At 69.8% G+C, this 23,801-nt stretch overlaps 2 protein-coding genes across 10 annotated transcripts; one reads left to right on the top strand and one right to left on the bottom strand.

The window, feature by feature from the left end:
- Window positions 1-18: 18 nt before the first annotated feature.
- Window positions 19-23,314, bottom strand: SMARCD3 (SWI/SNF related, matrix associated, actin dependent regulator of chromatin, subfamily d, member 3). Of its 3 annotated transcripts, none has more exons than XM_055123757.1 (14): window positions 23,160-23,314; window positions 21,405-21,537; window positions 4,568-4,779; window positions 3,273-3,315; window positions 2,596-2,718; window positions 2,358-2,480; window positions 2,101-2,196; window positions 1,881-1,982; window positions 1,652-1,813; window positions 1,007-1,104; window positions 761-896; window positions 456-578; window positions 268-369; window positions 19-182 (listed from the first exon to the last, which is right to left on the bottom strand). In XM_055123757.1, the coding sequence occupies exons 2-14, from the start codon at window positions 21,441-21,443 to the stop codon at window positions 129-131; spliced, it is 1,413 nt and encodes a 470-aa protein (XP_054979732.1). In that variant the 5' UTR covers window positions 21,444-21,537; window positions 23,160-23,314; the 3' UTR covers window positions 19-128. The 3 variants fall into 3 exon arrangements, with proteins under 3 accessions (XP_054979732.1, XP_054979729.1, XP_054979730.1); XM_055123754.1 differs by lacking the exon at window positions 23,160-23,314 and adding an exon at window positions 21,744-21,878; XM_055123755.1 differs by lacking the exons at window positions 21,405-21,537; window positions 23,160-23,314 and adding an exon at window positions 6,939-7,235.
- Window positions 7,413-17,718, top strand: LOC129400809 (rho GTPase-activating protein 17-like). Of its 7 annotated transcripts, none has more exons than XM_055123761.1 (3): window positions 12,099-13,004; window positions 13,499-13,633; window positions 14,060-17,718. In XM_055123761.1, the coding sequence occupies exon 3, from the start codon at window positions 16,167-16,169 to the stop codon at window positions 17,508-17,510; it is 1,344 nt and encodes a 447-aa protein (XP_054979736.1). In that variant the 5' UTR covers window positions 12,099-13,004; window positions 13,499-13,633; window positions 14,060-16,166; the 3' UTR covers window positions 17,511-17,718. The 7 variants fall into 6 exon arrangements, with proteins under 7 accessions (XP_054979735.1, XP_054979737.1, XP_054979736.1 ...); XM_055123760.1 differs by lacking the exon at window positions 12,099-13,004 and adding an exon at window positions 7,413-7,842; XM_055123762.1 differs by lacking the exon at window positions 12,099-13,004 and adding an exon at window positions 9,753-11,019.
- Window positions 23,315-23,801: the final 487 nt, after the last annotated feature.

Below are 23,801 nucleotides of genomic sequence, written 5' to 3' on the forward strand. Positions count from 1 at the left end.
GAATGACCACACGGCGGCTACCAGATGAACGACCTTTAATCCCGGCCGCTTTGCCTGCCCGGAAGTGGGGGCGGCCGCGGGACGGGCGGGTGGGCGGGCGGCGCGGTCTCCCCCGGTCCGCAGGGCTCCTAGGTGTTCCGCACCACCAGCGACTGCTCCAGCTCCTGCCTGCGCTGCTGGATCTTAGACACAGAGCAGGAAGGAGTGGGTGAGTGCCCGGGAGGCTGTCCCGAGGGGCGCGCGGGCGGCGGACGGAGCCCTCCCCACCTTGCAGTAGAAGTAGCGGCTGACGGCTTCCTGGGACCAGGGCTGGTGGTAGAACTCGGCCCTACGCTCCTCCTCAGGGTTGCCCGCCACGTCGGTCATGACCTGGGAGCGAGCAGTGGGGCGATCACGCGGGCACCCCTCCAACGGCCCCACAGCCTCCTCGCGCCCGGAGCGCCCGGCCCCGGTACCTTGAGGTCCCGGCTCTGGGATCGGAGCAGGTCTTGGATGTAGCCTTTGGGGTCTCTGGAGAAGCTCAGCATGAAGTCCCTCTGGATCTTCAGCTGGTTGATGGACTCGATCGTCTCGTGGATCTACAGGTAGAGACACGCTTTCCGCCTGGTGATGCGGGGAGGGGGCAGCCGGGTGGGCAGGCCTCGGCCCCCCGCCCCTGCCCGTCGGGTGCGGGGGCGGCAGTGCCTGGGCTTGTGTGTGTGTGTGTGTGTGCATGTCCGTCCGTCCGTCCGTCCCTGGTCACTTCCGGGCTGGGGCCCACCTTACTGTCCAGGGCACTGATCTCCTGCTGGTTGGCCGTGGACAGGAGGAAACTGCTCATCTGTCCCTTGAGCGGCTCCTCCACCTCCACGTCGATGTCGTAGCACGCGGTCTTCTTCTGGTCGGACGGGTCCACGCTGTCGGGAAGGCCATCCCGTGGGCTCCAAGCAGAGGCCACTCGGGGCCAGCATGGGCCGGGCGCGCGGAGGCCGGAGGAGGGGCCGGGGCGGGGCGCCAGGGGCCTCACCTGATGACGTGGTTGATGACGATGGGGTCAGGGGGCAGGAGCAGAGCGGTGAGGCGCTGGGGAATCTCGGAAAACTTCAGCCGGGGACAGTCAAAAATCTGCAGCAGGAGGGAGAGATGTGTGCGGGCAAAGAGGCTGGCGCGGTCTCATCTCAGCTGAGCTCAGGGGGGCGGGGGGGGGGGGGCTGGGGCCGTGAGCGACCACCCTGCCCCCCTAGCCGCCCTGGAGAGAGCCCGCGGGGGCGCTGAGCGCAATAAACACCGCGGCCTTCTCTGCTCTGTCCGCTGTTTGTTTTTGGCTACAGCCAGTGACGCCAGCCCTGGCTCTGCGCTCGGGGCTCAACCCCGGGATGTGGGGGGCGCCGGCCCGGTGCTGGGGATCAGGCCGGGTGCTGGGGATCAGGCCGTCTGGGCTCTGCAGCCGCCCCGCGCTGCCGCTGCCGTGTTCCCTGGAAGCTGATTCCTCACCAGCTCAGCTGCGCTAGGATTTTCTCAGCTCACTCACACCTCCGGGGGAAATGGGAATTCCCGACCCAGCGTCCCCAGGGGTGGCGGGGTGGGCGTGGCTGTTGGCACCCCATTAGCACCCCGGTGCAAGCTGCGACTCTGCCTTGAGGGGCGTCACCCCGCGCGGGCACAGTGGTACCTGCTGGAAATACTTGTCCCCGTTGATGTACTCCTTGTCGTGGGAGTCCTGCAGCCGGTTGGTCTTCACGTACTGCCAGAGGGCCTGGACGATGGCCGAGCGGCTCTGCGTGTGCAGCCCCAGCAGCCGGGCCAGGCGGGGGTCCAGTTTGAACTGGGGGGGCTGGGGGGAGGGGGCCGTGAGATCGGGGCGAGGGGGGTGGGGCGGGGGGGCGCGCGCGGCCGCGCACCTGGTAGTCCAGCATGAGCAGCAGCGTGCAGCGCACGCTCAGGTCGCCCGGCCGCTTCACCTGGAAGCCGTCTGTCTCCTGCGTGCTGGGCGTCCGGTGCCACTGCGCGGGGGACAGCGGCATGGGGGCGGGGCCTGCGGCTCCGCGCTGGCCCCGCCCCCCAGTCCCTGCAGTGCCGGCGGGGTGGGGGCTGCTCCGGGCGGCAGAGCCCGGCTCCTACCTCGACCAGGTGGTTGTCCGGGCCATAAAGGTCCTTGTCCAGCTCAATGACGAGACTCTTGAAGAAGGACGAGAACTTCCGCTTCTGCTTGCTGGGCTGTGCGAGAGGGGCGGGGGCCGTGGGGGCGGGGCGAGGGCCGCGGGGGCGGGGCCGCGAGGAGCCCAAAGGTTAGCCCAGGCCTCCGCGCCTAGAGCGGCGCCCCGAGCCCCCGCGTGTCGTCCCCACCCGGACAGCGCGAGGCCGGGGCCAGGACGTACATCATCCAGGAGCTTGCCCTCCACCCGCAGCTCCCAGGAAGCGATGCTGCCGTCCGAGTCCTCTGCGTCCGGCTTCGCAGGGTTGAATGTGTTGGAGATATAAAGCCGTAGCTTCCGCTTTTGCTGTGGGAAACAGGGTGGGCCAGGGCGCGGGCTGTGGGCGGCTCGCGGGCAACACCCCTGCCCCGCCTCGCCCGGTAACGGGACGTCCAGCCCTCCTGCCCCCAAGCCAAGGCACCTTCATGGGCCTCTTGAGCGCCTCCTGGATGTCCACCCGCTTGCGCATGATGGTCTGATCCAGTTTCCTCTCGAATGCCAGGAGGTCCATGTAAGCCTGGGACTCGGGCACCAGCTCCCGGATCTGGGAGGGAGGGCGCGGGCAATCGGTCTGGGCCACCGGCCGGTGCTGGGGCCTCTCCCGGCCACCAGGAGGCTGGCCTGCCTGGCCTCGTCCAGCTTTCCCCTGGTCACCTGCCCAGAGCTTCCCTGATCGGGGCTCCCCGAGACAGAGGGGGAGCTGCTTTCCTGCCCCCACCTTGTCCCCAAGCCCAGTGTCGCCAGGGCTGTCCAGCGGTGCTGCCTCGTCCCCAGCTAGTCCTGGAAGTGACCCTAAGGTGCCGCCATCCTGCAGCCCCTGTGCCCGCGCAGCCGCCACACCAGCCTCTGACTCCCAAGTCCCTATTTGTCCCTCTTTGTCCCAGCCTGTCCATCTCAGGGTGGCCGGAGACCCTCATGGGCGCCCAGTTCCCAGCCCTGGGGGCTCCCCTCCTCTCCACCCCACCCCTCCTCTGGCCTGGGGAGCCCCACTTCTTAATTAGCTTTCTGAAACAAAAACGTGGCAGGGAGTGTTGGGCCGCAGCCGAGGCAGCGGTGGGGGAAGGAGCAGGAGGGGCCGGGGCTGCAGGCCGGACTCACCCTCTGAGGGAGGATTTTGTCAGCCATCTTCCTCCTCTTGGCACTGTACATTTTTTAAAGAAAAAAACAGGTTACCATGGCGACAGATCTGGGAGTAACGAGGCCACCTGCTAAATTATCCCGACATCTCCCCCCGCCGGCTGGGGTCCGCCGCAGCGCTGGCGCGGGGCGCAGCGGGCACCCGGCCGCTCCGTGGCCTGGGAGCCCCCTTGCAGCCCACCCGAGCGGGAGCGGGCGGGGTGCTGCAGTGTCCGAGGAAGGCTGGGGGCGGGAGGGCAGTTCCGAGGCTCAGCTGGGACCCCCGGCCCTTGGAGGCCCGAGGGGGCGGGAGGACGGGACCCCTGCTGCCCCTGAGACGGGGCCCCCGGGCCCCAGGCACGCGGGGGTCTCGAGAGAGCGTGCCCCCGCGGCGCCGGGCGAGTCTGCCCCTGGGAGGGCGATGGGGCTCGGGCTCCCCGTGCGCCCCAGAAGGGCCCCGAGCCCGGCTGCAAGGGCGGTTGCGCAGTGCCCCCTTGCGGTGGCCCCGACCGCTGCCCCCTCCTCGTCCAAAAATTCTTTTTGAATTTTAAGGCCGGGCAGGCGGCTTCCCGCAAAGGTCTCATATGCGGGGCACAGATGACCAATGAGAAACTGTCCGTCTGAGATAAACCAGGGGCGTGTTTACTGTCTAAAGGGACCATTCACGTGGCTAAAGACTTCCTCAGGAGAGTCCGGCCAGTGCAGAGTCCCCGGTGCGCAAAAAAAAAAAAAAAAAAAGAAAGAAAGAAAGAAAGAAAAGAAGAGAAAAAAGAAAAAAAGAAAAGAAAGAGAAGAAAAAGAAGCAGAAAAGCCGGATCGCGCCGGGACGAGCGTGCGCGTCCACCAACTCCGGAGCGAGGGGCAGCAGGGCCCGGGGTGCCAGCGGCCGGCTCGGACCCGCGCGAGGTCTGAGCAGCCCCGGGCGAGACCACCCACCCACGGGGCCAGCCGCCAGGCTCCACCCCCCGCCTGAGATTTGGGTTCAGATTTGGCGCTCCTGGGCGGCCCGGGGGGGAGGGGCGGCCACGCGGGGGGACACGCCCCGCCCCCACCCGGACCAGCATCCCGGGAGCCCGGGGACGGGCGGGGAGGTGGGACGGAGCAGGTGACCGGCCCGGCGGGGCGCGACGGCCGCCGTCCGCGTCCCGACGGTGGGCACACAAAGGGAGCGGCCGGCGCCCCCTCCGCCCCCTCCCCAGGGGGCGCCCCCCGGGCCGCGGCGCCCGCGCGGCCGGCCCCGCCCCGCCCCTCCCGGCCGCCCCCCGCCCCCCACTCACCTGCGGCTCCGCGCGGGGGCGGTGGGCACCGGCTGGCCCTGGCTCGGGGCCTGGCTCTGCCCGGGCGGGGGCGCTGCTCGCTTGCGGGCGGGCTCCATGCCCGCGGGGGCCAGGCCGGGTCGCACGGCGGGGCTGCCCAGGAACGGGGAGCCCGGGGGACCCATGGGCGCCCCCTGGTGGGGCATCCGCGCTCCAGACGGCATCCCGGGGCGCTGCGGGCGGGGGCGGCACAGACAGGCGCCGCGGGTCAGAGCCCGGCCGCGCGCGCCTCCGCGCCCCGCGAGCCGCCCCCGCCCCCGGCCCCGCGACCCCCGAGGCGGCGGGCGCGAGCGAGGGGCGGCGGGCGCGCGGGCGGGCGGGGCCGGGGCGCGGGATCGGCGCGGCGGCGGCGGCGGCGGCGGCGGGGGCCGGGCGGCCGCGGCGGGACGCGAACTGAGGCCGGCGCGCGGCGGCGGCGGGGCGGCGGGGCGGCGGCGCCGGGCGCTCTCGGGGGGCCTCGCCACCGAGCCCGAGGACGGGCGCCCGCCCGCCCCCCGCAGGCCGCCGGGGCGCGGCCCCCACCTCCCCGCAATCCCCACTTGACAGATGAGACCACTGGGGCTCAAGGAGAAATGCGACACGGCCAAGGTCACGCGGCTCCCCCGCCTTCCGGAGCCCCGCGCGCAGTTTGGGAGGGACCCCGGCTTTGTTTCTCGAGGCTCCATCTCGCACCCCCTTCCCCAGGTCCCAGGCCGCGTATGGGGAGTCCGGTCTTGCTGGGGCCCACCCGCATCTCCGCTCCCGGGTCTGGGGACCAGGGGGGGCGCTCTGGACCCTTGGGACCCCCACTTCTGTCCTGGTTCCGAATGGCCACACCCAGGGGCTTCTATAGACGTGGCACACCCATGGCCTGCGCCCAAGGTGAAGGGGGGTGGGAGGCAACCTGGACAGCGAGGTCACACCCCCTGCAGCCCCTCCCCCACGGAGCTGGGCTGGAGGAGGCCAGGGGACGCCTCTCCTCTGCCTTCCGGCCGCCTGCGATGGTGCCACCTACACCCCTCCACTTCCACCAGGTGCGAGGGGGCCATGGACTGTGCTGGGGCTCTGAAGACCCCATTTTGCCCAAGTCCCAGGGTTCTGCGGAGTGCAGGGTGGAGGGTGGAGGGGGCGTGGGGGCAGGCAGCAGGAGGGAGTTGAGGGGGCAGACCAGAGTGCCCATGGCCCGTGCACCCTGTGCAGTGCTCCCAGCACGGCGGCTGCCCCTGCCGGCTCCCTCTGCCCTTCTGCGCTCCCCCTGCACGCTGGCCTGACCCCTCCGGCCAGCTGTCCCTGCCCGTCCCTCCCCGGCCTGTGTGCCAGTGGGGCCGCTCCCACCCCAGCTGAGCCTGTCACTCAGACCTCCTGGGTTAGCCGCCCTGGAGGCCAGGCCCGGCCGTTCCCCAGCAGCACCAGCACCGGGGCGGGTGGTGGGAGAGGAGCCTGGAGCCGCCCCCGAACCTGGGGACCAAGTTGGCCAATGAAAACTCGTGTATGGCCTCGCTGGCTCTTCATGGGACCCCTTTAAACAGCAAGCATGGCACCCCTGGGTGGTTACCCCCCGGATGCCTGGGGTGGGGGGGCAGCTGGCTGGGGCAGCCCCTCGTCCATTTATGGAGCACAGGGGGGTCCCACCAGGCCCCACCACCGGTCACTGGGAGTCAGGAACCCTGGGCCTCGGAGTGTCTCTGGTGGGGTCACCACCCAATCTGGCCATCATGAGCCTACTGCTTCCTCTGCACCCGCCCCCACCTCCCAGCCTCCCCCCCACACCTGCCATCTGCAAAGGTGGCCCCCGCGGCCCGCGTGTCTGTGCGCCGCCCCTCCCCGCCTCCTTTCACACCTTTGAGGCGTTCAGGACACCAGCTTCCGGTGGCCGCCTCGCCCCCAGGGAGCCCTGGGCTCCGTTAACTCGGCTGTGTCCCTGGAGAGGGTCTCTCTGCCCCCCCTCTGCCGTGGGGGGTCACCTGCGCCTCACCCCGCGGCAGCCAGGCACCCTCCGAGGATGAACCGGACAGCTCAAGTCCGGCCCCCGCCCCCGCCCCCGCCCCGGCCGGGGGCCACACCTGGGCCCACCGGGGGAAGAAGGAAGGCAGCACCGCGACAGCGAGGGGACCCCCCAGTCCCCAAGTCCCACCCCCCGCCCCTGACGGGCGCCCCTGCCGCCGCCTCCCGTCCCCGCGGCCGCTGACGACGTGGCCGGGTGCCAGGGCGCCGGCTCGGCCCCGCGGCTGGGGGGGCGGGAGGCGGCGCCCCCCGCTCGGGGCGCGGGCGAGCGGGAGCCCCCTCCCGACCCTCCCTCCATTCAGCCCGCGCCAGCTCGCCCGCCCGCCCCCGCTAACTTTCCCCCACTCACCACCCCATGGACCAGAAACTCAAAAAGTTTGCTTTTCGTGGCTTTGCGCGCCCCTCCGGCAACTTCGTCCGCGGCCATCGGGGTGGGCTCGGCGGCTCGGCTCACTCTCTCTCTCTCTCCGTCTTTCTTTCCCTTTTCTGCCTTTTTTTTCCCTCCAACTCTCCCCTCTGAGTCCTGCTGGGCTCTCTCACACTTCTACTCGAGCGGAGTGGGGAGGGGGCCCCTTCAGGGCTGCCCTGACGGCCCACGGCCCACGCCGCCGCCGCCCGCCCGCCGCCGCGGCTGCCGCATTCCTGCGCTGATAACCCGAAATAGTCGCGGCCCGGGGTCCGCCTGCGCCCGCTCGCGGGGCCGCCGGCGCCGGCCGCTCCCGGGCCAGATAAGCCGCCGGCCGGGCCTGCGGGGCGCGGGGCGCGGGGGCCGCGGGGGGCGCGCGGGGGGCGGGGGGGCGCGCGGGGGGCGGGGGGCGCGCCGGCCGGCCGCCCCGGCTCCGCCGCCGCCGCCGAGAGTTGGCCGGGCGGGCGGGCGGGCGAGGGAATCCGGCGGCAGGGCCGGGCCCGGAACAGGCCGTCCCGACGCCCCCCTTCCCCCGCCCCCGCCCCCCGAGCTGCATTTCTGAGGGCCTGTCCCCAGAGACCCGGCCGGCCAAGTAGGGAAGCATTGGCGGCGAGGGAGGAATCCGGGGGGAGCCGCGGGAGGGCCTTCCTCCCGCACCCCACGGCGGCCGGCGGGGGTGGGTGGGTGGGTGTGCCCAGGAGGCGGGTCCCCTGCCAGCCCGGAGGTGTGTGCGTGTGTGCGTGTGTGTGTCCCCGCGCGCCCGGCGGGTGCGGGCACGCAGCGATGCCCGCGCCGCGAGCCGGGCTGGCCGGGGGGCTGGACGCGGCCTGTGCGTCTTCCAGCTCGTGTGAGTCTATTTCTGGGTCTGTGAGTCTTTGTTTGTTTCCGTGTGAGAAAGTGAGAGGCCAAGAGCACGGCTTGGGAAAGCGGGAATGTGGACGGGCTCCCAGGAACAGGAAGAGGGCTGGGGGCCACAGCCCGTGAGGGGGCGAGGCGGCTGCAGGGCCTGCTGGCCGGCCAGGGGGTGCAGGACCCCAGGGCTGGGGGCGGGTGCTCCTGGGGGCCAGTCCTGAGGCCTCCTCCTGGAGGGAGAGCTGGAGGCCGTGGGGACGGGGACACAGCCGGAGGCCGGGTGGGGGTAGGGGCGCTGGCTGGAAGACCACGTGGCATCGCCGAGGGTCCTCCCCGCCTTCAGGGGAGGATGGAGACCCCCGGAGGCTTGTCCCCTCGCCTGGCTCCCCCGCGTCCTGGCTGCGCGCCCCATCCCTGGTCATTGGGTGCCTCTGTGGGGACCAGAGAGGCCCAGGACTCTGCTCTCTGCGCCTCAGCGGGAACCCAGGGGCCCCTCCTGCCAGTCCCCGCCAGACTGTGCCCTTGCAGGCTGGGGCTGGGCGTGGGGCTGAGCCTGAGTCCCCGCCTGCTCATCGCCTCCCCTGCGGCCGCTCCTCTCTGGCCTGGGCTGGCTCCACTGCCCATGCCACGGACACTCATCCTTTCCAGTCAGCGTGGGCCCCCTCTTCCAGGAAGCCTCCCGGTGGTTCCACTTCTGTGCCTGGGCTGTCTCTCTGCCCGCTTGCCCGTGCCATGAGCCCACACTGGGAGGGCCAGTGTGCCCTGCACCTCGTGTGTGTCTGGGTGCTTTTCCGGGCCTTTGGCTGCCTCTGTCCCTCCATGCCTGTGTGCAGGGTCTGGACAGGGCCCCGGGCCGCCGACCCTTGCACCCGCCTCCGCAGGTTTGTGCCTGAGGCTGCTGCGGGTGCCCAGGCCCCTTCCCGGCGCTGGGAGCTTCTGGCAGGGCCACGTGGCCATTCCCCGGACTGGGCTCGGGGAGAGGCCGCTGGAGGAGCCCAGATTTGAAACTGCTGGGAAGGCCTTTGGGGGAAGCCGGCCGGGAGGCTGAGGGAGGGGCCTGCGGGGGTGCGGATGGCCAGCAGCTTCCTGGGGCTGGGCCCGCGGGTGAGAGGCTGCCGAGGTGGACAGGGAGGTGCCCGGGCGGCTGGTCACTCTCACTCACGCCCACAGACGCCCCCTCCCCTCCGCCAGCGGGGCACCGGGCCCTCCCCGCTGCAGCCACCTTTGGGGGCGGCACCCTGGGCACAGACAGGCATGATGGCTTGGCACCTGGCTTGGCACCGCGGCAGCTCCACGTCCCGGCCGCCGGGCCCCCGCCCGCGCGCGCGCGCACACACACACACACACACACACACACACACACACACACACACACACACACACACACGTCTGCGGGCGGCACGAGAGCAGCGCGACCCAGGGGTGAGGCGCGCCGGGCCTCCGCACCCGGGCAGAACTCAAAGACCCCGGCCCCCCGCCCCGCACCCCGTGGCTCGGCCGTGCCACGCGCCCGCCAGGCGCCCCCGGGGAAGCCCCGAGTCTCCCGGGCCGCCCGGCGCCGGCCGTGCGCGCCACCCGGCCGGGGAGCGGCCCGGAGCCGGAGTCCCCCCTGCCGTCCCCCCATCTCTCCTTCCCTCGCCGAGGCACCACCGGCACCGAATGGCAAAGCGCCGCTCCCCGCGCGGGGAGAGATGCGCCGCGGCCGGCGGGACGGCGCGGCCCCCGCCCCCCTCGGCGCCCCGGCCGGCCCCGCCCGGCCCGCGCCCGCCCCCCGCGCCCTCCCGCCCGGCCCGGGGCCGCGGCGGCCGTGGCGGGCGGGCCCGGCCGGGCATGCGCACTGCGCCGCCGCCGCTGAAGGTCAGCGCGGGGCCTACTGCGGGAGCGGCGGGCGGAGGGGCCGGCGCGGTGGACGCGCTTAACCCCTTCCCCGCCGCCCCGGGGTCCCTCTGCGGGGACCCCGCGCCAGGGAGGGGCGAGGCGGGGGGAGCCGGGCCGAGGGAGGCCGCCGCGAGCCGGAGGGGGCCGGGAAGGGGCGAGGGAGGCAGGCCGGAGGAACAAAGGAAAGCGGGCTGCGGGGGGGGGGGGGGGACGCGCCCCCAGCCCGTCCGTACAGCGCTGCTGGAGGACCGGGCCGGCTCCCGCGTGGGGGGGAGTGGGGCGCAGGCCGAGGGAGGGGGGGGGAGGGAGACAGAGACAGACAGATACGGAGAGAGGGAGGAGGAGCAGCCCAGCCCAGCCCAGGCCCCCTCGGGCGGCTCTGATTCATCCCTACACCCCGCTGCCTCCTGTGCCCTTGGGCGCTGCCCCCTGGGTATGACGGGTCCAGGGGCGCTTCGGTGCTGCCTGCCTGCCTGGCTGCTGTCCCAGCCCTCAGGGACCCAGGGGAGACCTTGGGGCCAGGTGCGCCCCAAAGCTGGGGAGGGGAGTCTGCCGTTTAGCCCCCACCCCCTTACTGCGGGACTAAAGACACTGGTTCCTGCTCTGCCTGTCTGGGCGGGCGGCGACCCCGGGACCCCCTCTCCCCCGGCCACGGGGACAGGAACCCACACTAGGATAGAAAGAAGCAAAACTCAAAGCAGAAGTAGGTCACCAGCAGGTGACCTTGGGGGACTTGGTTTGTCTGAGGGGGGTCTCTGTCTGAAATCCAGGGGTCCAGAGGGAGACAGCCATGGGCGCGCAGGGACATGGGGACACAAAGGCAGAGACTGGGACACAAGGACACAGGGACATGGGGACACAGGGACACGGGCACACAAAGGCAGATACTGGGACACGGGGACATAGGGACACGGGGACACAGGGACACGGGCACACAAAGGCAGAGACTGGGACATGGGGACATAGGGACACGGGGACACAGGGACATAGGTGCATAGGGACCTGGGGACCCAGGGGCACAGAGATGCAGGGCCGTGGGCCATGGGGACACAGGGATACGGGGGCCCGGGGACATGGCCGCTGAGGGAGGGGTGGCCGAGGTCCCTCTCACCCCGGGGCCGCCTGGACAGAGTCCCGGGGTGTGGGGGCTGCTCAGGGCCTGGAGGCTCCCGCACCCCCTCGCTGCTGGCTGGAGCTGAGTGCGGGCCGGGGGATGGGCGGCCAAGGGCGCGGGGCGGCCCGGCCCGGGGCAGGCACGGCGCCAAGGGTCCCGGGCACAGTCTGGCACCGCCAGGTGAGGCCCCACGGAAGGAAACAAGCAGGACAGCAGCAGCCGGGCCTCTCCTCCGAGCGGCTCCGCGCTGGGCCGGCACATGCTCCCCGCGCCCCCCCCCCCCGCCCTGGCTGCAGACGCCCACCCGGGCCCGATCCTGTGGTGCCCGAGCCTCGTGTCCCGCCTTTGGGCCCTGCATGCCCCGGGGCGGGGGGCTGGGGACCCTCGTGTTGGTGGCACCTCCTGAACCCTGTGGCTCCCTCTGGGTGCCGTGTCCTGCTCTGCTCGCCCTGCTGTGTGGCCTGCAATGGGGACCTCCAAGCTACTCTGACCTTTGACCCTCAGGGATTCGGGTGGGGTGAAGGGGGAGTCTCCCTCCTCCCCTGCCTTCCCTGCCGGCGGCCAGCCCTGCCCCTGCACCCCACTTCCTTTCCCCTCTCCCACCTCGCCCCAAGGTCAAAACTCCTGGTGGGGACGGAAGTGATAGCGCAGTGGGGAGGGCGTTTACCTTGTGTGCGGCCCACCTGGGTTCGACTCCTGAGCACCGCCGGGAGTGATTCCTGAGTGCAGAGCCAGGAGTAGCCCCTGAGCACCATCGGGTATGGGCCCCCAAATAATAACCCTCCTGGTGGCCTCGCCCCCATCCAAGAAGCTTCTGTGGTCACCCAGTGCCCTCTGGGCTTTGGGGTCAGTGAGTTGAGTGGCAGTGCAATTCCTCTGCGTTTCCCCGGAGCACTTTAGGGGGAGCAGGCCCAAAGGTGGTGACAGGATGGTGAAGTGAAATGTGCAGGGAGCAGGGAGGGATATCCCAGCCCACCCCTAGGGAAGGTTCTACCCCTGCTGGCAACTGAGGGGACCCACCTCAGCCCTCCCCACATCCTTACCTGTCACATGCAGTCCCCATGCCCCTTATCTTCACAAGGACCTTCCCCTGCCCCAGCTGTCCCTTCCCCCAGAAAGCTCCAGATCCCCTCACGGCCCTGGTCCCCTCACGGCCCTGGTCCCCTCAGGGCCCTGGTCCCCTCACGACCCTCGTCCCCTCAGCACCCTCAGCTCTCTGTCCCCCAGCGCCAGGCCCACACTCCAGAAGGCGCTTCTGCTGTTTGGGTCCTCCCAGCCCTGGCCTTGGCCCCGGGGCCATGCTCAGAGGCTGGACTCTGCACGTGCGGCCACTTCTGGGACCCCCCCCTCCTCCCCAGGCCCCAGGGGTGCTGACTCCGGCCCCCGGTGCAGCTGGACCCTCCTTGCCCCTCGCTCCGTCCATCCCGGCCTCACACAGGGAAGCTGCCAGCCGCTGGCCGGGCACTCCCTCCTTCCTTTCCTGTTCTTATTTATTTGTCTTGGGGCCGCCCCGGTGGTGCACAGGGATCACTCCTGGCAGGACCCGAGGGACCACTCGTGGTGCCCGGGATCGAACCGGGTCTGCCGCGGCAAGGCAGGTGCCCGCCCGCAGTGCCGCCTCTGCGGCCTGGCTTTCCCTCCAGCGCGCGCTGCCCGTCCCTCTGGGGGTGTCTCAGACCCCTCGGTCCTCTTCCTGGGGGTGCTCAGGCACCCGGTCTCGCAGCTGGACGTGCCCCCCGCGTCTGGACAGGGCCCGTGCCCACTCCAGGCTGGCCGTGCGCCACGCCGCGTGTCCTCCTACACGCACGGACTGTGGGTTCACAGCACCCCCGGGCCTCACCCCGTGCTCGACCATCCACCCGCCCCGCCCGCCGTCCCGGGCGCCAGGCGCACAGCCCGGGTGGCTCTGGACGCGTTGGTCACTCACCGCCAACACCACAGCTGGCGCCAACTCCCCGGGGCTTCAGATGTGGAATCCACCCCTTTCCGTGGCCGGCCTGCTCGCACACTGCCCCCCTCGAACGCGGGCTCAGGCCTGCCCACTCTCTGTCGACAACCTGCCGACCCCCTGCTGGTTCCCAGGAAGGAGCAAAGTTCCTGTGGGTCCTAGGAATCCCCACCGCACTCTTGGCCCACGCAGCCTCCGGCCTCCGAGTGCTCTCCGGGTAAAAACTCGGGCTGCCCGGCCCTGCCCTCGCCGCCCTGCAGTCTGTCCCGGCCACACCGCCCTTCCCCTCCCTGCAGCCCCTGGTCCAGCACTGGCCCTTCCACCAGCTGCACGTCCATCCCACCCACTTACCCTCTCAACTTTCTTTTTTCTGCTGCTTATTTTGGTTGAGCGATAGCACAACGGGTCGGGCGTCTGCCTTGCACGCAGCTGACCCCAGTTCGATTCCTCCACCCGGCAAGCTACCGAGAGTATCCCGCCAGCACAGCAGAGCCTGGAAAGCTACCCGTGGCATATTCGATATGCCAAAAACAGTAACAACAAGTCTCACAATGGAGACGTTACTGGTGCCCGCTCGAGCAAATTGAACAACTGGACGATAGTGCGACAGTGCTATTTGGTTCTCTAGGGGAGGGAGAGCAGGCAGCTATGTGCTGTTTTCACTGTGTCTGCATGAGCCCTGGTCGCTTTTAACCTCCTTCCTCCCTTCAGAACGTCAAGTTAGCCTGGAGGCCAGCGACAGTCCAGCGGGCAGGCGCTTGCCTTGAATGCAGCCGACCCCAGCTTGATTCCCCGCACCACAGAGAGGCCCCGAGTCCACCAGGAGTGATCCCTGAGCACCACCGGGTATGGCCCCACCCACCGAACAAAGAAAGTCCCCTAAAGGCAGGGAGTGTTCTATTATTTGTCGGCAAATCCTGACTCTGGGTCCCGGGAGAACCCCTCACTGGGGAGACTGGAGCTCAGACTCCCCACGCGCCTGCCGGTGTGTGGCTGCTCTCAGCTCAAGCCCCCTGTGCAAGGGCAGTCCCTGGACCCCTGGACCCCGGCACCAATGTCACTGTGACCTCAGAAGGGGGCGGGACTGCAAATTGGGAGATGTCTCCCCACCGCAGTGCCCGGGTGCTCGCCATGCCCATCCCTGCATCCCGGGGGTCCCTTGGGGCCAGCCTTCCTGCTGGCGTAGTCACACAGGCGCACACACATGTGCACATACACACACATGCAAGTGCGTGCACCTCTCTCTCCTTCCCTGGCCTCACATGTGTACAGTGTCTCTCTACAGAGACCCAGCCCGAGCCCCCACACTGGTGGGCTGCACAGCACCTGCCTTTCTGGGGGTCACACCTGCTGCGGAGTGCGGGTGTCACGTCCCGTGGTGCCAGCAGCGCTCGAGGGACCGAACCTGCCGTCCAAGCCCCGTGCTCCAGCCGCTCTCGCCACCCCCCTGGTTCCCAAATGCCGCCTTTTAAAGAAGGAAGCCAGTGGGGCACAGCAGGGAGGGCGCTTGCCTGGCACGAGGCTGATCGGGTTCAACGCCGGCATCCCATGAGCACCACCAGGAGTGGTTCCTGAACTCAGAGCCAGGAGTAACCCCCGAGCATCAGTCACCAGGTGTGCCCCCCGACAAATAAATAATAAACTGAGTCACAACATAGAGAAAATCAAGACTGCAGACATCTGCGCATTCAAGGTGAATTCCGCTCGGTTGTCAAACTCACAGAGGAGGGTGAAGGCCCAGCCTTGCCTGCTGCGTCCCAGACGGCCCCTGGGAACACAGGCCCCTGGAGTGATCCCTGAGCACTGCCGGGTGAGGCCGTCCAGGAGGAAGTAAAATACACCTCAAGGTAAGGCGCCTGCCTCGATGGCTCGGTGGTGGCCAATCCTGTCCGTCCCTGGCACTGCACGTGGAGCCCTGCCAGTCCCGAGCACAGAGCCTGAGCACCTGTGGGTGTGGCCCTGTCTCCCCCCCAGAAAAATGAAGCACACCCCCAAGCCCAGGGAACACAGGTTCTAGGAAACACCAGGGAAGACCCCCGAGACTCCTGCTCCTCGTGCCGGCCCCCCCGGCATGTGTCTCTAGGAACTGGCTGGTCGCTGGCTGCGGGCAGTGGGTGCTCAGGGCCTCTGGGCGGCAGCCAGGGGTCTGGAGAACCCGAGGGTCTAAGCTGGCATCAGAGGGAGGAGCCAGGATCTGAGCAACACGCAGGGCGCTGGCTCGGGCCAGCAGAGCCGTGGGTGGGGCGGGGGCGGGGGGCAGCAGCTCAGCCCAGGGTTTCCCGCCTGCGGGGGCCGTGCCCTCGGGGCCTGGGTCTGCTTGGCCGACCACTGCTGGGTCCCCCACCCCTAGTGAAGGGGGCTACCGCCCAGCTTTATCAAGCAGCCCTCTGCAGCCCCTCAGCCTGCGCCCACCTGTGTCCCGGCTTCCAGACCAGAGAGGGGGACCCAGGCTGTGCATCTCACACCCCCTCCGGCCCACTGGCCCCGCTGCTGGGTGACGGACACGAGCTTGGTCAGCTTCTGGACACGTTGCCTCAGGGCCCTGCTGCCCCTTAGGGTCCGGGCGTGCCTGGTGCCATGCCTGGCTTAGGAGGGAACTTTTATTCCCTTGTGTGTGTGTGTTTGTGTGTGCATGTGTGTCTGTGTGCGCGCGCGCATGCACACCCGCTTTGGGGCCACACCTGGTGGTGCTCAGGGCTTATTCCGGGCTCTGTGCTTAGGGATTGTGCCTGATGGTGTTTGGGAGTATAGAGGGTGCTGGGAATCGAACCTGGTCAGCTGTGTGCAAGGCAAGTGTCTCCGCCAGCCCAGGTCTCTGGTCCCCCCACATCCATCCTCCCAGCCCCCACCCACTCCAGCGTCACAGACGACCACAGCTGCAGACACTGGGAAGGTGTCCAGGCCTGAGTCCAGCAGCCCGGGGGTCCATCAGCTTGGCCACCAGTGGCCACTACCTTGGTTTTTTTTTTTTTTTGCTTTTTGGGTCACACCCGGCGATGCTCAGGGGTTACTCCTGGCTTTGCACTCAGGAATTACTCCTGGCGGTGCTTGGGGGACCATATGGGATGCCGGGGATCGAACCCGGGTCGGCCGCATGCAAGGCAAATGCCCTACCCACTGTGCTATCGCTCCTGGCCACGACCTTGGACCTGTTCCTTGCCCTGCCCGAGCCCTGTGGCGGAGTCCCGGAGCCCTGCGGCCCTCGGGCGGAGGAGGTGGGTGGCAGCAGGGTCACGTGTGTGCAGGTGCAGTTACCTGTGATGCTGTGGGCCCGAGGGGCGTCTGGGTTCAGCCCAACCCAGTGCTCCCCAGGGCCAGGAGCCTACGGTGGGAAGGGGGCGGGGTGCAGGTAGGGAAGTCCTGAGCTGGCGGGGAGCCCATGCTCGCACCCGGGGCACCCCCTCGCGTCTCAGCCAGGCCCCGGGAGGGGGGGCGGGGACCCCGGACAGGGCTGCGGAGCCTGGTGGCTCCCCGGGACGGAGCCGCTAAGGGAATGGCCGGGTTCCGGGGACAATTCGCCCCCGAGCCGGGCTCAGCTGCCCTCCCTGGCGTGGCTCTGCTCCCCCCACCCAGCTGCCCACCCTGCTCCGTCCTCACGGGCCCCCACAGGGGTCCTGGCTGCTGCCACCCTCACACGAGGCTTGGGCTCGACTCGGCCGACAGCGTCCCCAGGAGAAAGGCGGCTTGGGAGGAGGCAGCTCTCCGGCTTGTGGTTTGGCGTCTGGGCCGCACTCGGCAGTTGCTCAGGGCGGCTCCTGGCGGGATCCGGGGACCCGGCGGGCCGGCCTCGTGCAGACAGCACCTGCTGTCCGGTCCTTCCTGCTCTGACTGTTTTCTTTTTCTTTGGCCACACCCAGCAGTGCTCAGGAGCCCACATCAGGCAGTGCTCAGGAGCCCACAGCAGGCAGTGCTCAGGAGCCCACGGCAGGCAGTGCTCAGGAGCCCACAGCAGGCAGTGCTCAGGAGCCCACGGCAGGCAGTGCTCACTCTCGACTGTTCAAGGGACCACCGCAGGGCTGGGACTCGAACCAGGACTGGCAGTGTGCAAGGCGCGGAAGGCCCCGTGCCGAGCCTCGGCGCTACCTCTGGCCCAGGAAAGAAAAAGGGAGCCCTGGGCCCTTGGCCGGGCTGGTGCCGAGGGTGGCGACACGGGCAGGCCGAGAGACACAGCAGCTCCGGAGCCTCCCGCCCCCACCCGGCGGGGCCCGTTCCCGGGCGGCCTGTCCTCTTGCCGCCCGCCTTGGAGGGGGCCGGGTGCGGGCCCGCCTGCCTGCCAGCCGCAGTCTCCTCTGCAGAGTGGGTCCACGGCCCTCAGTGCTCCCACGCCCCGAGCGGGAAGGACAGGCCGGGGTGGCCGTTCTCTGCGCCTCCGGGGACCCCACTGGTCTCCTCAGCCCAGACGTGGGGGGGCGCTGCCACCTGGACTCGAGAACAGACCCCTGTGCGGAGTCCTGCTCCGGGGCTTGGGTTCGAGCCAGAGAGCGTTCCTGCACTCGCAGCCTCCGTCTGTTGCAGCTGTGTGTGGTTCCTGGACCCAGGAAGCGTGGCCCCGGCTCCCCACCCAGCCGGCAGTGAATGTTCTGGAAAGGCGAGGCCCGGGGCTCAGCCTCTGACGGACCGGCCTCGAGGAGCGGGGCCTGAACCCGCCGATTCAGGCCGGGAACTGAGGCTCAGGCCGCTCCTCCCCCGCAGAATAGCCAGCATTTGGGGCGGGGCCACCTGAGGGTTCGGATGGGCCTCCAAACTCACACCTGCCTCTTCCAGGCCTGTTTGGGGCCGCACCCAGCAGAGCTCAGGGCTGACTCCTGGCTCTGTGCTCAGGGATCACTGGAGCTCTTCTCCGAAGCGCCGCAGCCTATAGGACAATTCCGCGAGCCTGGTTTGATCTGGATCTTCAGCACCGTGGGAAGGGCAGGGCCGGTTACTCCGACACCCCTTTAGAAAGCGAGAAACAGGGGCCAGAGCCGTAGCAGAGTGGGGAGGGGGTTGGCCTCGCATGTGGCGGACTTGGGTTCAGTACCCCAGTACCCCATAGGGTCCCTGCCAGCAGCGATCCCTGAGCACAGAGTCAGGAACGAGTCCTGAGCATCGCTAGGCGTGATCCCCAAGCAGCCAGAGAAGAGAAACAGAGGTCTGGCTCCCGGCCCCACCTGTGGCCCCCGAGCACAGAGCCAGGAGTCAGCTCCGAGCACCACCGGGTGTGGCCAGCACAGGGCGTGGCTGAGGGGCTCAGGGTACCACGTGGGGTGCCAGGGGTCAGCCCAGGTGGGCCACGCGCACGGCAAGCCTCCTACCCACTGTGTTATTGCTATACGTTAAAAAACCTTTTTTTAAAACTCGGGTTCTTCTGAAAGGTAAGAGGGGAGCGGAGGGCGTTAGAGCGGGCAGGGGCGCCTGAGGGAACGCCCCGCGCTGCTTCCTGCCCGTGGGCCGGGGGGCTGAGAGACTGCAGGCGCCCCACGCGCCCCAGGACCCCAGGGCCTGTCCCTCTCCCGGCCCCCGCGCCCGGCCCGGGCGGCTGCCCTCCGCAGGGCACCCTGGAAGATGTCAGAGCTGCCTGTGGGCCAGCGGGGACACGCCAGGGTACCGGGCACGGGGCGGCCACGCAGGACACGTGCCCCTCGGCCGACCGGCTTCTCGGAACCTGGGCACCAAGCGTCCTGCAGGGGGGCAGCGGAGCGAGGCCCAGCCTGGGCGTGGAAGGGACCCGCTGGCCCGCGCCAAGCCTCCCCTGCCGCCCGCCACTTCGTGCAGGCCCCGTCTCTGAGGGGCTCTGCAGGGCCGGACCTAGACCCGGGGGGGGCCGGGGCGGAGCCAGAGCACAGTGGGGAGCACCCTTGCCTTGCTTGCCGCTGACCCGGGTTCGATCTCCGGAACCCCATGGGGTCCCCGGAGTCATCAGATGCATTCCTGAGCACAGAGCCAGGAGTCAGCCCTGAGCATCTCTGGGTATGGCCCCAAACAAACAAACAAAACAAAAACAACCGAACAAACAAACAGCCTGGGGACGCCACAGGCTCAAGCCTAGCCCCGAGGCCGGGGGCTGAGCTGCGTCAGGAGGGACCCCACGGTCGGAAACCTCCCCAGGCCCACGGGGGTCCCCTCAGGGGACACGCTGGGAGAGCAGCGAGGTGTGCAGAGGGGGGCCGCCCTCGCTGGGGAGACCCCTGAAGCGTGTTCTAAGGCGGGAGGTAGAGGGGCTGGGGGCGCCTCTGCTCCCGTCCCTGAGGGTGGGTCTGGCCAGCCCCTCTCCTGCAGGGGGAGGGGGGAGGGGGTCCACTTTCCCCTGGGGGTGACTGTCTCCCCGACCCCAGCCAGGTGGAGGAAGGGAGGCCTCTCCGCTGGCCTGTTCCTAGCCCCGTGCCCGCCTCGGGCAGCCCTCTCGGGGTGCTGGGGCTGCTGGGGGCTGGCACAGGGCCGTTTGCTGGGCCGCAGCCCGGCGGGGAGAGAAGCCGTGCTTGTCCTGCATCCTCGGGGGGTCTGGGGTCCCCCCATTCCTGATCTCCCAGGTCCTCGGCAGTGCTGGGCACCCCGCGGCTCCTCCCAGTGACGCCTGGCCCTGGGAGCAAGTCCAAGGGTCCTGGGGTCGGGCCAGGTGGCGGGGAGCAAACTGGCCCCTGCAGGGACCGTGAGCGGCCCCACATCCCGGGCCCCTTCACGCCCACCGAAGCCGCTGGAAGGGAGGGCTGGACCTCGCCTGGCACCGCACAGGCCAATCCTGGCCGCGCTCAGGGTCACCCCCGGTGATGCTTGGGGGCCTCCGGGGAGCGAGGGGCGGACCCCACTGGCTATGTGCGAGGCGAGGGTCTCTCCCGTCCGGCATTTCCACCTAGTCAGCCTCCACGGGGACACAGCAGGCCCCGGGTGCTGGCGGGCACTTCGGGTGACCGAGGGCGTCTCTGGGTCTGGCCGAGGGCCAGCAGGACGGTCTCGGGCCCCTGTCCCCCTTCCGTGCCACACAGGAGACACCGGGCCCCCCGGGGCACACGCCCTCGTGGCTTGATTTCCGTCCACCCGCAGAGGGGGCACGTGCGCTCGGGCCTGGGGGCCCAGGTGCGGTGACATCACCAGGTTTGAGACCCCAAGAAACGGCGAAGGGAGCGACAGGACAGCGGGGTGGGCGTTTGCCAGGCTCCATGCCGGCATCCCACAGGGCCCCCGAGCACGGCCAGGAGTGACTCCTGAGCACAGAGCCGGGAGGGAGCCCTGAGCATCGCCGGGCGTGGCCCAGACCCAAACCAAACAACACAACAACCCAAAGAGGTGACAGCTGAGGCCCACGCAGACCCCCCAGCACGGGGCAGTGGGGGACATGGCTGTGACCCCCAAAAGGTCTCTCCCTGGGTGCCCACCCAAAGCCTGCAGAGCCCTGGGGGGCTCGGGGGACTCAGGATCCAGCCCCCAGCCCGGGGTGTCCACTCGGCCTGGGTGTCTGTGGGACAGCCTCCTCGGGGACACCCGCTGGTGACCGTCCTGTCGGGCCACAGGCTCCCCTGCCTCACAGGGGCGGGCCTGGAGGCTGGTGGGCTGCGGCCTTCGTGTGACAGACAGCACGTCCCCCCCCCCCCGCCTGGGCCAACACGGCCTGCTCCTTGGGGTGTGCCTGCTCCCAGGGTGCCTCGGGGGCCCCAGCGCAGGGTTCCGGGGCGACCTGAGGGGGTACCTGCTGTCCCCAGAGCACAGACACTCAGGTGATGTGCCCCCCCAGGGCCCCCACTTCAGGAGGCCTGAGCACCGCGCACCCAACAGCCACGACTCCCGAGGACTTGCCAGGCAGGGAACCAGCCCTGGTGCCGCCCAGAGCCCCCGTGTCCCCCCCTCCGAGCCCCTCCATCCTCAGACCCCCCAGAGCCGGGGGCCTCGCCTGCAGCCGCACGGGAGAACACTACCTTGGGGCTCAGGCACCCCAGTTTGCTCTCCCTGCGGTGGGGCCCCCCTTTGGAAAGGCCCCTCCCCCCTCTCCCCGCCCCTCGGGCCTCAGCCCTGCAAGCCGCCCCCCTCCCCTTTCTTTCTTCCTCCCCTTCACTCCCGGCTCTGCCCAGGGACCACTCCTGGCCCTGGGGCTCAGGGCACTGCGCCAGGGCTGGGGCCGGGGGGACGAGCGCCTTCCCTGGATTAGCTCTGCACCCCCAGACCCGTCTTTGACACACACAGTTTGTTTTGGGGGCCACACGGCAGTGCTCAGGGCTACTCCCGACTCTGTGCTCGGGGCTCACTTCCGGCAGGGAGACCCTCTGGGGTGCTAGGGACGGAGCCTGGTCGCCTTGCTGGACTCCGGCAAGAGCCCTCCTCACTGTCCTGCCTCTCCGGGGCGGGCCTCAGCCTGACCGCCCCCCCCCCCCCCAGGTTGTGGGTCCCGCCACCGAGGGGCCACGAGCCCAGAAGCCCCTTCCCTCCGCAGAGCGAGTGGGGCAGGAGGTCAGGCCCCACCACGCCCAGTGCTCTCGGGCCCCAGGAGGGCACCCCTGGGTTCAGGCCTGCAGGCTGGGGCGGGGGGCGAGGGCTGGCTCTCAGAGCCAGGCTGCGCGGGTGCGGCGTCTGGACGGGGGCGCCGGGGGCTGCCGTGCCCAGGCAGGGGAGGTGAGGGGCCCCTCAGCGGGGAGGGGTCAGCGCTTACCTGTACCGCGGCTGGCGGGTGCTGGAGGCCTGGAGTCATAGGTGGCACGGTGCTGCTGTCATCCAGTGCCCCCTCGCGCCCTGGGCCCGCGGCTGGCCGCCCCCGCAGCACCCCGGGCCATGCTGAGGAGGGCCTGCAGGGAGAGGTCCGTGGGAGGGACGGCCCAGGGGCTGCCCCGCAGGGGACACTCCTGCAGCTGGGCGGGCCCCAGGACATCCTGGGCAGCGGCTAGCAGACACAGGGCCCTCCCGGGTGCTGGCAGAGACCCGCCCCCCTCCAGCCGCCCACCTGCCGCCCCCACACTGGCTGCCCCTTGCCCCCTGTCCACTGGCCCCTGACCTCCCCGCAGCAGGAAGGCCTCGGGCAGGACACAACTCAGAAAGCAGGGACACGTGTAGGTGGTGGGGGCAACTCTGAGCGGGGGGAGGAGGAAGGAGAGGCAATGAGAGGAGGAGGAGGAGGAGGAGGCCAAGGGGGAGAGGCCAGGGCTGGGGGTAGGGAGCATAGGGGCGGGGGCGGGGCCGAAGGATGGGCAGGGAGAGGGACCAATGAGGGGGAGAGGAGGAGCCAGAGGGGGAGGGGTCCGAGGGGGGTAGGTGCGGGGAGAAGGCCAGACAGAAGGAGGAGGAGGAGAGGCGGAGGGAGGAGGGGGAAGCCAAGGCAGGGGAAGAAGAGACAGAAGGGGGAGAAAGGAGATGCCAGACAGAGGGAGGAGGCGAAGAGAGAAATGGGGAGGAGGGAGGAAGCCAGACAGAGGGAGGAGAAGAAGAGATAGACAGGGGGAGGAGGGAGAAGCCAGGCAGAGGGAGGAGGGAGAAGCCAGACAGGGGGAGGAGGATGAAGCCAGATAGAGGGAGGAGGGTGAGGCCAGACAGACAGAGGAGGGTGAAGCCAGACAGAGGAGGGGGTGAAGCCAGACAGGGGAGGAGGGAGAAGCCAGCCAGAGGAAGGAGGGTGAGTCCAGACAGGGGAGGAGGGTGAAGCCAGACAGAGGAGGAGGGTGAAGCCAGACAGAGGGAGGAGGGAGAAGCCAGACAGAGGGAGGAAGGTGAAGCCAGAGAGAGGGAGGAGGGTGAGGCCAGACAGAGGGAGGAGGGTGAGACCAGACAGAGGGAGGAGGGTGAAACCAGACAGAGAGAGGAGGGTGAAGCCAGACAGGGAGGAGGGTGAAGCCAGACAGAGAGAGGAGGGTGAAGCCAGACAGAGGGAGGAGGGTGAGACCAGACAGAGGGAGGAGGGAGAAGCCAGACAGAGGGAGGAGGAAAAGAGACAGACGGGGGGGGGTGGGGGGTGGGGAGGGCGCCAAGAGGCAGCAGAATGGGAAAGTGAGAGGCAGAGGGAGGTAAGGGCACGAGGAAGAGGAGCTGGTGCCAGGCTGGGGGAGGAGGAAATGTGCCAGACTGAGGGAGGAGGGGAAGGTACCAGGCAGGGGGGAGGAGGAAATGTGCCAGACTGAGGGAGGGGAGGAAGGTACCAGGCGGAGGGGGTTAGGGAGATGCAGGTGGAGGAAGGAGGGGTGGGGCGAGGAGGGGGTGCGGGCCAGGGGTGAGGAGGGGCAGGAAGCGGAGCGGAGGCGCCCCGGGCGGGGTGCCAGGAGCGGGGGTCGGGCTAGGAGGGAGGCTTCAGGCGGGGAGAAAGGGGTGCCAGGGGAGGAGGGGCTGGGGCAGGGGAGAGGAGATGCCAGGCCCGGCCGGGGCGACGCCCGCGCGGGCACAGCGCGGCCGGCCGGGCCCGGGGGCGGCGCGGGTCGCTCACCTGCTCCCCGGACCGGCCCGAGCCCGCAGCCCGCTCCCAGCTCGGCGTCGGCGCAGGCGCCGCCGCGGCCCGCGCGGGGGAGGCGCAGGGAGCGTCTGCAAAGAGCGCGCAGCCTCCCCGTGAGTTAGGGACCGTTAGCGCCCGCCAGCCCCACGGGCGGGGCGGCACCTGGCGCCCGCGCGCAGTGCCCGCGGCAGTGGGCCCCAGGCGGGGGGCGGCACCCGGGGACACGCGTGCCCGCGCTCACTGCAAGCACAGACGCGCGGCGACACCCAGGCGCATCCCAGTACAGGACCACACGCGTGTGCACATACGCTCATTCACACACGCACACAGGCCTTGCACACAACTCGTGCACACGTGCGCATTCGCTGGGGTCCCTCCGTGTCCTCGCGCACTCACGGTCTGGCGGGAGCCCCCCTCTTACTTCCACTCACCCCCGGGCCACTCCCTCTGGGGCTCTGCAGGGATGGATCCTAATTTCCACCTCGCCTGGTGCCCCCGCAGGGAGCCACCGAGCCTCTGAACAAGACGGAGAGGAAGGGGGAGCCCACCCCTCAACAACTTGCAGGTGGGGGTGTCCGGGGCGGCGCCTGGCATCCCTCTCCTCACCAGGAAGGCGGTGGACGGCCACAAGTGGCA

Source organism: Sorex araneus, chromosome 1 (assembly GCF_027595985.1).
Source record: "Sorex araneus isolate mSorAra2 chromosome 1, mSorAra2.pri, whole genome shotgun sequence".
NCBI lineage: Eukaryota > Metazoa > Chordata > Mammalia > Eulipotyphla > Soricidae > Sorex > Sorex araneus.

Bases quoted from the DNA above. Each gene is read 5' to 3' on its own strand.
- LOC129400809 (XM_055123760.1), top strand. From the start codon at position 16,167: ATGCTCGCACCCGGGGCACCCCCTCGCGTCTCAGCCAGGCCCCGGGAG.
- SMARCD3 (XM_055123755.1), bottom strand. From the start codon at position 7,016: ATGGCCGCGGACGAAGTTGCCGGAGGGGCGCGCAAAGCCACGAAAAGC. The intron at 2,719-3,272 runs GTGAGTCCGGCC...CCTCCCTCCCAG, and splicing joins ACAAAATCCTCCCTCAGAGG to ATCCGGGAGCTGGTGCCCGA. The intron at 897-1,006 runs GTGAGGCCCCTG...CCTTCCCGACAG, and splicing joins GTCATCAACCACGTCATCAG to CGTGGACCCGTCCGACCAGA.